The sequence below is a fragment of the Erinaceus europaeus genome, chromosome 10 (genome assembly GCF_950295315.1).
Source record: "Erinaceus europaeus chromosome 10, mEriEur2.1, whole genome shotgun sequence".
Taxonomy (NCBI): domain Eukaryota; kingdom Metazoa; phylum Chordata; class Mammalia; order Eulipotyphla; family Erinaceidae; genus Erinaceus; species Erinaceus europaeus.
The window spans coordinates 92652486-92666906 of record NC_080171.1 but is presented as its reverse complement, the minus strand read 5'-3'; the positions used below and the strand labels follow the sequence as shown (position 1 = coordinate 92666906).

General features: G+C 41.3%; 1 protein-coding gene across 8 annotated transcripts in view; it reads left to right on the top strand.

The window, feature by feature from the left end:
• Positions 1-7941, top strand: part of GGTA1 (glycoprotein alpha-galactosyltransferase 1 (inactive)) — a 56684-nt gene extending 48743 nt beyond the window's left edge. For all 8 annotated transcript variants that reach the window (XM_060200079.1, XM_016185014.2, XM_060200078.1 and 5 more), the window contains one exon: positions 4071-7941. In XM_060200079.1, coding sequence (XP_060056062.1) covers positions 4071-4764 — 694 coding nt within the window. In that variant the 3' untranslated portion in view covers positions 4765-7941. The remainder of the gene's footprint in view (positions 1-4070) is intronic.
• The last annotated feature ends 6480 nt before the right edge of the window (positions 7942-14421 follow it).

Here is a 14421-nt window from a genome sequence, read left to right as displayed (position 1 = left end):
CTGTCTTCCCCTCCTCTCTCCATTTCTCTCTGTCCTATCCAACAATGATGACAGCAATAACAACAACAACTACAACAAGGGCAACAAAAGGGAATAAATAAATAAATACTTTCTTTTAAAAAAAAAGATAGTATATAGACTGGGTTACAGAAGACACAGTGTAATGCTTTCCTTTCCTTTCACCCTCCCCTCCTTCTTTCTTCCTTTCTTTCTTCTTCTTCTCCTTCTCCTTCCCCTTCTGTTGCTAAAAGGGTTATCACTGGGCCTCAATGCCTGTATGATATATCTTCCACTCCTGGTGGCCACCTCGCCACTTCTAAAACTTTTCTTTCTTCTCTTGTTAAAGACATATTGAGAGGGAAGGGAGAAATAGAGGGAGAAAAAGACAGGGACACCTGCCACACTGTTTGACCAATCACAAAGCCCCCCTCCCCCCTCTCCCATAGGTGGAGACCAAAGGGACACAAGATAATACGTGCACTCTACATGGCTGTGCCACCACCTGACCCCACTGTTTTTTTCAGTGAACCTAAGTCGTTGAGCTATCACTAAACACCTATTAGAATGGTCAAAATCTAGAACTGGCAATACTTGTGAAAATGTGGAACAGCAGCAGGCACTCTCATTTGTTCCTAGTGGGAATGTAAAAGGGCACAGCTGTTTGGGGGAGCTGCTTTGGCAGGCTCTAACAGAAAGGTCGACATCCTCTCGCTACACTAGCCAGCAATCACATGTATTTACCCAAAGGAGTTTAAAACACATCCACACAGAAACCTACACAGAGATACTGATAGCAGCTTTATTCATAATTACCCAGTTTGTGTTGGAGGGCTGACTGTCTTTGCACAGCTGCCTAGATTTGAAAGCAATCAAGATGTCATTCATGAGGTTAATTGATAAATGTGTTAACTCTAGAACATGCAGTGCTACCAGCCCCCTCCCCCCCCCCCCCGCAAAAAAAAGTTATCACGTCCTGAAAAGATATGGAAGAAATGTAAACATTTGTCATTAGATGAAAGGAACCAATGAGACATGGCTACTGTGTGATTTTTTTCTTTTTAATTTTTTTTTTTTAGCTACATGACATTCTGGAAAGAGTAAAATTATGATGACAGTGAAATATCCAACGGGTTTCCAGGGCTCGGTGGGAGAGATGGATGAATAAACAAGGCATAAAGGATCTGTAGGGTATTGAAAATAATGTGTAAACACATAATGATAGCAGGGGCCAGGAAGTGGCACACCCAGTTAAGCGCACATAGGACCCAGGTTCAAGCCCCCGCTCCCTACCCGCAGTACACTTCACTAACGATGAAGCAGGTCTGCTGGTTTCTTTCTCTCTCTGCCTCTCTCTCTCCGCCTCTCTTCTCAATTTCTCTCTGTGCTATTGAATTAAAAAAGGGGGGCGGGCGGTGGTGCACCCTGTTGAACACATATGTTACAATGCTTGAGGACCCAGGTTCGAGCCCCCGGTCCCTACCTGCAGGGGGAAAGCTTTGCAAGTGGTGAAGCAGGGCTGCAGGTGTCTCTCTGTCTCTTTCCCTTCTCTACCACCCCCTTCCCTCTTGATTTCTGGCTGTCTCTATTCAATAAATAAATAAAGAAAAAAATTATTTAAAAAAAAAGAACTGAAAAACAAAAAAAGGGGAGGGAGAAGGGAGTGGTGGATTCGTAGTGCAGGCACCAAGCCCCAGTGATAACCCTAGAGGCCAAACAAAACACATAATAATAGCTACATATTGCACTTCTGCACAAACCCACAGAATGTACCAAGAGTCATCCTAATAGAAACTTGGCCTTGGGTGGATAATGATGTGTCAGTGCAGATTCACTGATTGCAACAAATGTATCACTTTGGTGCTGGATATTAACTGTAGGGGAGGCTGTGGGGGTGGGTTAATAGGAATTCTGCTTTTGGATCAGTCGGACTTTGAACCTAACAATACTCTAAATCATACAAAATTTTTAAAGACAAGTTTAAATTAGACATTGTTTACTCTGATATTTGGATCTAATAATGGCGGCATCTAAATAATGAATTGGTGTTTTGAGTGACCAGCTGGAAGCTAACACAGTGAATATGCAGTAGGCAAAGATCTGAGTCACTGAACCCACACTCAGGAAAAAAGACTGGCAATGGCTTATTACATTAGCAAAAGACTAACGTCACATCACCTTGTCCAAGATCTTGTAGGGTCTTAGCAATAGAGGAGTACAGCCTGGTTTTTTTTTTTTAATTTTTCATATACTTTTACTAGGTTTAATATTTAGGTTAATTCTTTAATACCTATCTCTAGGGATTTATATTAAGGATATAATGAAATAATGATGTATGGGAACACAAAAGAGTGTAATGAATGTTATTTATAGAAAAATGAGAAATAGCTTCAAATCAGAGCAGAAAATGGTTTTCATACACATGGAAAATAGAATATTTTGCAGCATTAAAAACATCTTTACCACAAAGATTTTAAAAACTATGGAAGATGCTCATAATATGACAAGAAAAAAGAAATTGGTTATAAAAATTTACACACATATATATATATTTAAAGGAAATTCAGTTTCTCTGATATTATATTTTTTCAGCCACCAAATATGTGGGTTCCCCCCGCCATCATATTGATGGGTTCACTGATGCTATGTTCTACAGTTCACTTTAATTCTGAGGTCTGCGTGGAGATAACATCAGGCTCCAAAAGTTAGGGACCCAGTCCCCCCATATTGCCGCTATTTCAGATGACAATCTCAAGTCCAGAACTACTGTATTTCTGATAGAACAGCCATAAATTAGGAGTTCCCACAATTACTTTCCTCAGTTGGGATGATTTGTTCAACTTACTTATCATTACTGGTTTAATAGAAAGGACACAATTCAGGAAGAACCAACTGGAGGGGATGCCTGGGCAAGTGTTGACAGGTGGAGCAGTACTGGGTTTCCATGTCCTATCCAAGCACCTTAGTACATTCACTAATCAGTAAACTCTCTGAACCTTTTTGTTCAGAGGGTTTTTGGAGGTGTTATTACATAATAGTAGTTGATTAAGGTGAACCACTGATAGTTATTTCTGTTCCAGCCTCCCCTATCTCCAGGGTGAAAAGTCAAAGTTTCATTCTTCATACTATGCTTTGGTCTTTCCAGTAACCAACCAAGTCTTGAAGTTAAGGAGGGGCCCCTAACCACACAGGCTGGGATTTTTTTAAAGAGAAACTAGCATCCCCTAGTGTTCATAAAAGGGAACAAACTTCCAGTTGTAAGATGAGTCATTCTAAGGATCTAATGCACAGCGTTGGTGATTATAGTTAACAGTACACTGTATTATGTACTGAGAGCTTTTAAGAGAATAGATCTTAAATATGCTCACCACACAAAAAATAAATGGTTACACAATAAGGTGGAGAAGTTGGTAAATACTATGGTAATTATTTTGCAATGTACACCTCCAACTTACATAATAATTGTACCTCAGTGCAGTAAGAAAAAAAAGAACTAGGACTTCTTTTGTCTGCAAATTCTGAGCCAACTGATACATTAGACATAAACTTAAGTTTTTGGTAATGAATATAAACTTTATTCCTTAGGGCTGATATTAGAGGACATGACTTATATACCTGCAGGCACTTAGCTTCCTATTACAGAACCACAGAAGTGGAAAGACACAGGTATCTGCAGTGCTAGAAGTTGAAGGTCTCTGAACTGCCCATCTTTGGAATGAAATGAAGTCTTCTGAACATGGGACTATGGTCTGTGTCACTAAGCTTACTGTAAGGCCAGAGAAATTAAGGACACATGTTCTCTTGGACTTGCTGAGTTCTGGAAGCTAGGAGGGAGGAGGAGTCAGACTGTGCATGCCCAGTTACCTTTCCAAAATTGGTATTTGTATGAGTTCATTTCCCTAGGACTAAGTGACTGAATTGGGGGAAGCAGTCAGGAGTGCTCATATGAAAAACACATATGAGAGGGGAGAATAGTTTCTCTTCAACCAAAAACTACACACAAGGTGGTCGTAATAGCACATAAGCTCCTGCAGAAATTCTGGAAGTTATATTTATCCCTTTCTTTGTTTCAGATACATTGAGCATTACTTGGAGGAATTCTTAACATCTGCCAATAGATACTTCATGGTTGGCCACAGAGTCATATTTTACGTCATGGTGGATGATGTCTCCAGGATGCCTTTCATAGAGCTGAGTCCCCTGCGTTCCTTCAAAGTGTTTGAGATTAAGCCTGAGAAGAGGTGGCAGGACATCAGTATGATGCGGATGAAGACCATTGGGGAGCACATCGTGGCCCACATCCAGCACGAGGTAGACTTCCTCTTCTGTATGGACGTGGACCAGGTCTTCCAAGACAGCTTTGGGGTGGAGACTCTGGGTCAGTCAGTGGCTCAGCTACAGGCCTGGTGGTACAAGGCAGATCCTGATGAGTTCACCTATGAAAGGAGGAAGGAGTCCGCTGCATACATTCCCTATGGCCAGGGGGATTTCTATTACCATGCGGCCATTTTTGGAGGAACCCCTGTTCAGGTCCTCAACATCACCCAGGAGTGCTACAAAGGAATCCTCCAGGACAAGAAAAATGACATAGAAGCTGAATGGCATGATGAAAGCCACCTAAACAAGTATTTTCTTCTCAACAAACCCACTAAAATCCTATCCCCAGAATACTGCTGGGATTATCACATAGGCTTGCCATCAGATATTAAGATTGTCAAGATATCTTGGCAGACAAAAGAGTATAATCTGGTTCGAAATAATATCTGACTTTAAATTGTGCCAGGACATTTCCGAATTTGAAAGAGTATTATTCTGTCTACTTCTTCAAAAAAAGTAACACTTAAGTTTAACTCAAAAAGCATACTAACAAAACACCAAGAAAAAAGGCACATACTATTCCTCCTTGTGACTTTGAACCTTGTTATATGAGAGGATGAAACCTGGACAATCAGATATAAATTCCTAGTGATTTCCTATCTGTTCATTGTCTGGGAGGAATACCATCAACTTAACTAAGACAGAATTTGTCACTGACAAAGATAAAGCCAGAAACACTCAACACGTGCCAGATAATGTACAGGATGATAAGACTGTTTGGTAACATGATACAGTCGTGGGGAGTTTCCCCTAGGTTTCAGTACCGTCCTGTCTTTGCCGAGTCTAAACTTTAATATAGAGTTGCTTTGTAGCAGAACTCTTAACAAGGACTCAGTAATATTTCAAGCCTGCCTTGACAGTCCTCAAATGGTTTTAACAACAGATTGCTTTGGGCCATTTTTGGTCCATGCCCTTTTCTCATCAGGATGGTGTTTAGTTTGCGTGCAAAATGGATATCTTGGTAGTGAATGTCTGGAGTCACGAGGAATCTGACTAAGCCAGTAAGTACTTGGGGTGAAGTGAAGACAGAACCCCAAAGTATGTTTGCTTGAAATAGCAAAGGAGAGTGGGAAAAGAAGGGGCTCATCACTATGGGCAGTGCTACCCCAGAGGGATACAGCACATGAGGTTGGCATAGGACAGGGTGTTGGCGCCAACATCCATTGTGGATCCAGGTGCTACATGGAGGACAGTGTGGGTAGTCTCCAGTCTTCTTGACCTCCCAGTGCCACTGGGTTATAAATGCAAGATATTTCTTGCTTTGCCCAAGAGTACATCAGACTCTGTAACTTGTGTCTTCAGATGAAGATCTTTCACCAGATGAAGTAGATGTTCTCCAAGAAGACAACGCTTGCAGTGGATTGAAGTGTCTTGCAAGGAGTTTTATTTTCCAGACCTGATTTGATTGAGCTTCCTGGAAACCAGTCACATTGAGACAGAGTTCATAACAACCAGTTGTCAGCAAGTTCCATGGCGCTTGCTCCAACCCTCAGCCCATTATGTATGAACTTGGAGAACTGGCATCAAAGAGTGGACTGGAGAAAAGGTCCTCATTTTTTAACCACTTTTTTTTTTTTGCAACCCATTCTGCACTACTGAAACATAACAACCTTTATTAAAATAGTTAATTAATTATAGTAGAAAAGCAGAGGAGATGGCAATAGAAGACAATGTCCTCAAAACTGAACAGCTTAACATTCAATATCCTTCTCTAAGAGAAGCTATAAAAATCCTACATATTATTTAAAGTTAAGCAAAACAATCAGTGTAATGGAAGTTAGGAAGTAACACTTCATATGTGCAGATATATTTATATTTTGCTTGCTTTCCAGGCTATGTGGTTTGCTTCCATTTTCAAGTGATTTGAAGAACCATTTATGCTGGCTCAATGTTCAACACAATGGGTTGCTTTGATAAAACGACATCCACATGTCCCTACCCTTCACTGTGACTCCTATACTTCAATTCTTGCCAAAAAGCCTCACCACTCAACAAATAAAATCAACAAAAATCCTGAAGAAGTAGTAGAATATAAAAGGAAAAGGAGACAAATCCCATCGGTTAGGATTCCTACCTCCCTCTGAAATTTATATTTTCTGGAGTCCACTCCAGAGAGTTAAAGATTTAAGACCGGAACCAAAGAAATCATCTATCTTGAAAGATTAAATGGCTGATATTTTTAAAGCAATTTTGACTTTTTTTTATTCATTCATATTTAAATTCCAAATCAACAAACGTAAGATCTTATTAATATTTGTTCTTAAACATTAGAAAAGTAAAATTCCTGATTTACAATTGAATAAATTATTTTCTCAGTATATTCTGGTCTGGTAATGGATTGTGTGATTTCTACCAAAGATACTCATAAATATCAATAATAGAATTTTTGTTCACTTTTTTGTCTATTTTAACATCTTTATTGGTAATTTAATACTAATAATGCTATTAATTTATAAGATAACAGGGGTATAGTTCCTTATAGCACCCGCCCACTACCCGCATTCTCTACCCCACCCTCCATCCACAACAATAACCACCATAGTTCTCACAGTCTTAGAGACAGATTGACTATGTTTTTAAAAATTCATGTATTTCAGTTCTCTAAATTCCATGTGTGAGCAAAACCAATGATAGGATTTAAATTCTTAAGTTCAAAAATGTTCTCATGCCCTTCTAAATATGTGTCCATAGCTATAAAGGAGGGAGAGAACCAGGGCATAGAGATAAATTTATAACTATATATATATATATATATACACACACACACACACAGATATATATATATATATATATATATATATATATATATATATGGTTATTAATCTTGAGATCAGGCTAGTGTATCTGATCAAGGGAATCCTGGGAAAAGACTGGACTTCTAGCAAGCCTGGGCAGGTCTATTTGGAATAAAACTAACAAAGGTGACCAGGCTAGTTTAGGTGACACACACAAATATATATATATATATATATATATATATATATATATATATATATATAGAGAGAGAGAGAGAGAGAGAGAGAGAGAGAGAGAAAGTCAAGGCAAATGTAACTATTAGTTGTTTTTTTTTTTTGCACGACCATTGTACCATCTCCCCAGCTCTCCCCCCACCCACTCACACACAGGGATCTTATAAAAAAGCACTTTTTCTTTTTTGCCATATAGAGTTAATGTTTCCACCCCCATCCCCCACTTGCAGTGGGGAAGCTTCATGAGTGTTGGAACAATGCTGGAGATGTCTCTCTCTGTTCTTCTCCCTAGCTCACCACTCTTTTTCTTTCTGTCTCTATCCGAAAAGAAAGAAAGGAAAAAAGAAAAATAGTTGTCCATCAGGAATGCAAGCACTAAGATCCAGCAATACCTGGTCAACAAAAACTATTTTTTCTATGCTTTACTGGAGAACTGATCATTTACAAAATGGTTGTAAATTAATATATAGTTTAAATTATGCACACTCCCAGGTCTACACTATTTCCTAATTATAGGCATAAGCCTTCCCCAAATGCATTGAAGTAATTTAAATGAATCATGTAAAAAAATAAATAAAATACTGTGTGATCATTCTTATCTTTGACTGCTCATGCTGGGAGGCTTTAAGTAGGGGGACATGCTGAGCTGCTGTGCCAGGGTAGGGCCTTGGAGGGCAATACTTGACACAAGGGATGGGTGAAAGGGACAGTCATGCCTCCTCCTTTCAGCTGGAAAGATAGTAGTTTCTTTAAGACCTGAAAAATATAACTTTTCTTGCCCTTGGAATGACACATCTTTGATCTCTCCCAGCCAGTCACCATGTGAGGGAATGATAGCTGTAGCAATACTCACAGTTGCAAGTATCTGTTAAATATTTGTTGCATAAGTGCAACAAGCATGATAACATATAAGTATAAATGTCTAACATGCAATGTATACTTTAAGAAAAACATGTTACAAAAGATGAACAAACCAGAACACCATTCCATTCTGCTATATGTGGTATTGAGGATGAACTCTGGAGGTGGGGGGGGGGGTCATGTGTATAAGACATGTACTCTACCCACTGAGCTACCTCCCCAGTCACTACTATGCATACTTTTTTAAGAAGAGAAAACAGGGCTAAGAGGGAAATCTATTAGTCAAACAGTCTCAGATCCACAGCAGGACAGAGATCAGATTCGACTCTGATACTGTCTGGTCCTAAATCTTTGCTCTTACCACAGCTCTAGCCTGTTCCCTTCACTCACTCTTCTTACACATGGGTATGCATACACACACACACACACACACACACACACATAGACATACACATCATCTTTCTTTTGATATTTGAGGACACCAACAAAATTACCACCAAAAAAGCTTTTTGTCCTTCTATTAGGAGTTAAAAGGGGAGAATTTAATATGCAAAAACACTCTTCAAAGACAGAATATAAATCTACTGCCTAGTCAAGCTGGAGAAGCAGACAATGAAACCCAAGCAACACAGGGGCTAAGGGAGTATGGAAGAGGGAAGGATATCTGGGGAGGAACATATGCTGACTGATGATAAACCAAGTCAAGGATAGTCTTGGAGGTGATACCTCTGTGACAGGTGAAGATAGAATGCGGTGTCATTCATTCTGAGTGCAGCAGACAGAAGGCACAGAGGACCATAATAAGATTTTCACAGACCCCCACCACATGGTGCTGAAGCTTTGGAATGAGATTAAGTCATTTGTCACAGGCTGTGTGGAAAACAGTCTGGACCTGTGAGTGCTCTGGCCACTTGAAAACTCCACATTCACAAAGTTGCTGTGGCCCACTTCTTCCCTTCCCAGCAATGCCTTGTCTCCTCAGGAGAATCTCTGTGATTTGATTTGATTTTGCCACCAGGGTTATTGCTGGGGCTTGGTACCGGGACTATGAATCCATTGCTCCTGGTGGCAATTTTTTCGATTTTATTTTTGGATAGGACAGAGAAAGGGGAGGGAAGATAGGGAGAAAGAAAGAGAGATACCTGCAGACCTGCTTCACCACTTGTGAAGCAACCCCCCCCACCCTTGTAGATGGGGAGCCGGGGGCTTGAACTGGGATCCTTGCACGGGTCCAAGCACTTTGTAATATAGGTACTTAAGCCAGTGCCCAGCCCCCAAGTCTCAGTGATTTTATAGAAAACTATGCTACACAATTGGAGCAAGTGATCTAGGTTAAGTCGATCAGTTCTTTGCATCCCCTTATTGGCAATGATCAAGCCAGGCATGGGCAGGTGCTCTCACTTGTCGGATCAAGTGGCTCTCAATCATGGGTCTTTTACTGGGAATGTGGAAGCATGCAACACTAGGAGCTGCTTATACCCTGAGGGTCACAGGGAGGCCAGCCTCTGGATAAAAATGGCAATAGAGAGGAAGAGCAGGGACACTAAATCCTTGATGACAACCAAAAGCCAACTGGCTTGGTCTTATCTAAACCTGTATTGCGAGTGGACTTTTTAACAAAGTTCTCCAGCTATTAGATAAACAAGTTGGAAATAGGCTTTCTCCTAGAACTGAAAATACCTTCACTGAGCTCTTCTTGAATCATTGGTGACTTAAAACATGTCCCATGTATCAGCTCCATCAACAGTGCTCACAGGAACTGTTTAATGAGTATGCACTAGATGAATAAATAGTGAATCACCATTTTCACTCCTGTCATACCTCGTAAGGAGAGTGCTTTTGAAATTAAGACTTTGGGGGTGTTTGTTTTGTTTTCTTTTTATTTTAGTCTGGGGGCCAGGAATGTAGTTCAATGGTAGAGCATGCGTCACAAGTTTGAGATCCTGGATTTCATACCAAAATAAGTATACAACACAACACAATTAATTCTGATTGTGCACTCTGTGTACTAGTACAAAGCAGATATCTTCATATTTGGCACCTGAAATGTTTCTTCCTGCATAGTGCAGGACAAGAGTCAAGGAATTTCAGAGACTTCACCAGCTGCAAATAGTGAATTTCTCTCAGGGGTCTGTCATTACTACCCAGTTCCAGGATCCCTTCCTTCAAAACATTAAATCCCTAAAAGGAAAACCGATAAGGCATAGCTCATGCTAACTGTTCCATAGGGTAGGTTGGAACTTAAGTTTCCATAGCAATGGACCCTGGGGCTGGAACTGGGGAGAAGTGTGCCAGAGTCTGTTCCCCCACTAGTCTGTGATGAAGCTACAATTTCAGACTTATGTTTTGGTGGAATTGCAGTGCTATAGCCTCAGTCAAGTGTACTTATGATTATGAATCCCTGGTCACTGCTCAGGCCCATTCAAACATGGACCTTTAGTCTAATCCTCACATAGAATTAAATGTGATGAGAACACAAAGGTCCTCACCCACAATGATGGAGAAAGATAGCAGCTTGAAGAAAGCTCCAAATCCAGCAGAGCTATACAAACTAAGAAGACTTCAAAGCTATGGCCCTAAGGATACTCACCTGGAGAAAAGATCTATGGAAGAAAAATTCAACAAAGTCAGAAAAAAGTATGAAAGAAGTCATAATAAAAATAATAAAAAGGGGCCACCCCATCAGCTAGGGCCCTAGTCGAGGAGTCCTGAGATTCCCAAACAGACATGATGGGCCTAGATCTTGAATAGATCCCTCTCTCCATTGTTACTTGTCATCTCTATCAGGAACAACATAATAGACCCCTTTGTGGGCCCCCATAGGACCTTGCCCTCAACGTGGACCAACAACAGTAGAGAATATTCCATCCTCTGAAGGGAGGCTGGAAAACATACTCTGTGTTCCATTTGAGGAAGATGGGTCCTGATATTGCAACAGCTTGGAATATTCCTACTCATGACAACAGAATGTGAGCTCAGATCTACAGGGATGCAGAGGTCACATAGGCTCTGTCAGGCATTAAGCTAGCCCCCTCCCACCCACCCCCACCATTGATCTATCTTCTTTCTACCTCAAGACCTGCCCTGCCTGCAGGGTAACATTAATTCCACCAGTTGAAACCATCACAACAGTTTCTACGGAAGTTCCCAGCTTGCCTTTTTCCTTTCTCCACCCCCTTTCCTAGCCATTTCCGTTTCTGACTTGCCACTTCAAGTTTTATCCTATAAAAGTCACTTCTGTTTCTGGTTTCTCCCCTTTTTCCATGTCCTGACCAGGAGGAGGGCAGGCGTGCAGACAGGGAGGTAGATGCCAACCATTGCGGTTTGGCACCATGTGGCTTAACCCGCTGTGCTCACACCCAGCTCTGGGGGTCCCACATGAATAAAGAATTGTATTACCATGCCGCCACTAGTTCCTGGTCTCTCTCCCGTGACGCAAGCCCAGCAAGGCTCCTAAGCTGAATATGGGCCCCAGATCAGATTGAATCAGTGGGGTTTACAGTCAACAATATTTATACACCTTTCCCATATTTGGAAGCTACTCTCTTCCCTTATCCAGCTTTCTGGTCCTTTATGCAGCCATGACATCATCTCCCCAGACAATAACTTGGATCCACCTGCATATCAGACATCAGGCTCAGGGGAAAAAAAATAGTTTAGTCATGGGCTCTTTGGAATATAATTAAAATAGGACAACTAACTATCTACAAAACAGAGACCCCCCCAACTCTTCATACAAACCATTCCAGTCTTTAGGTTCATGATTAGTCAACTGTTTGTTGGCTCTATATGTTAACTCTTTTTTCTGCCATGAGGTTCTGGATGCTAACATGATGTCAACTGGACTTCCATGGGCAGACAACCCCAGCAAATGTGTCTTGGAGCCCGCCCCACTTTCCCAGAACCCTGTCTCACTATGGAAAGAGAGACAGGCTGGGAGTAAGGATTGATCTGTCAATGTCCATGTTCAGAAGGGAAACAATTACAGCAGCCAGACCTTCCACCTTCTGCATCCCAAAATGACTATGGGTCCATACTCCCAGTGGGATAAAGAATAGGAAAGCTATCAGGGGAGGGGATAAGCTGCTGGTCCCTGTTCAGGTGCCAATATGCTGGGCTAGCTTCTCAAGCAGGAGACAGACAACCAGGGACTCATGGCTGAGCTGGGAATGCAGTTCAATCTTTATTGAGCAGAAATGCAGTGCAATCTATCTAATCTCTATTCATTAGAAAATCCTGTCCTTTATATCTCCTGAGGCGGAAGTGTCAGGTCAGAAGAGGAAGTAAGTAGGATAGGGGGTGGGGAGAAGGAAAAAGCACAAGCGCTCGGAAGTATCAAGCTAGCATCTAACCAGTGGGGATTAAACCAATGCCCTGTAGACAGGGCAGTTCTCAGGTAAAGCGGTGATTATGTAAATAGACCACAGCATTAAGCAATGCAAGCAAACCTAACATGATAATCAAAACAGAAGGGGTCTTAGAAGCAGAATTAGAAGCAGACCAACAATGGGCTATGGAGTTCTGGTGGTGGGAATTGTGTGGAGTTATACCCCTCTTATTCTATGGTTTTTGTCAGTGGTTCCTTTTTATAAATAAAAATTTAGAAAAAAAACTATTAAAAAATAAAAATAGGTTTTCTCTCTTCTCCTCTCCCCAGTAAACTAGGAATACCAAAGGAGATGGGACCCTCTTCCAGTCTGTTTCACCAACAAAAAGACAGCTGAAGGGAGGAGAGGACTCCCCTAAGACTCACTAAAATGCAACTGTGAGTCTCCGTTGCTACTGTCCTCAGAGGCTGGAACAGCAGAGGAGAAGGCCCTGTGCTGACACCAGGGGACAGAGAACTAACCAGGAAACTCAGGAGAAGATCTATACCCCGGTGGCCTGGTGGTGGGGCTGTTTGCTGGGAACCTTTCCATGTTGTTCTCCTGATGAGAACATAGTGAACAGTTGCCTCAGAACCTACAGACTATAAGCGGGACTTGTTTGGAAACTCACAGGGCCCAGCAGTGCTGCCTGGCTTGGCAGAGAAGCTGAATTGAGCCTGGAGTTTTGGATCCTTGGGGTGTGAGAGTCTCTTCGCATAACCACTGGATTATCTCTCCCCCATCCTGCTTTTTTTTGTTTCTTTTTTTTATTATTATTTATTTCCTTTTGTTGCTCTTGTTTTATTGTTGTAGTTATTGTTGTTACTGATGTCGTTGTTGGATAGGACAGAGAGAAATGGAGAGAGGAAGGGAAGACAGAGAGGGGGAGAGAAAGACAGACACCTGCAGACCTGCTTCACCACCTGTGAAGCGACTCCCCTGCAGGTGGGGAGCCGGGGGCTCGAACCGAGATCCTTACGCCGGTCCTTGCGCTTTGCGCCACATGCGCTTAACCCGCTGTGCTACCGCCGACTCCCCCCCCATCCTGCTTTATCTCTTGGTCAGGAGTGAGGGATTAAGCTAAGAAGCCTACTTATAGTTTAAAAGCCCTCAGGCTCCCATAGGCGACAGGGAAGAAAAAGAACAAAAGAAGCGTTTAAGGCACTGTGCTCCAACTCAGGGATTAAAATAATAGCGAAACAACTGTAAATTTCCACAACTTTGAACCCTCTAAGTACCTTACTTAGACACAAGTCAATCCAGGCAAGAGTGATCTGTAATTTGAAAAGTACTGAGAGAGAGAGAGAGAAAGACCTCATAACATATGATATAGAATGGTTAAACCAACAAGAAGAAATATTGGAGAAATGAACCAGGATAAGAGTCTAGCTAAAAGCCCCCCAAAGGTTGAAGCACAAAATAATGAGTTCAACATTCAAACACTAGTTAAGGAAATAATCACAGGAGTGAGTAAAGAGTTTGAAACAATTGTCATCAGAAATGCAGAAACAACAAATGAGACTCTCGAAGAAAACACTAATTATCTCAAGGTTATTAGAGAGCTGAAAGCTGAAATAGCTGAGCTAAGAACACAAGTAGATGAACAAGCTAAAACAGTATCAGAACAAGGTGACAAAATAGATGAACTTCAGAAAACGGGAGAGAGAAAAGAATAAATGAGGCTGAAGACAGAATTAGAATTAGCAAGATCAATGATGAATTAGAGACAAGTAAAAAAGAAGTAAGAGATCTCAAAAAGAGATTAAGAGACACTGAAAACAACAACAGAGACCTATGGGATGACTTCAAAAGAAATAATATGGGCGGTAGAGATAGCATAATGGTTATGC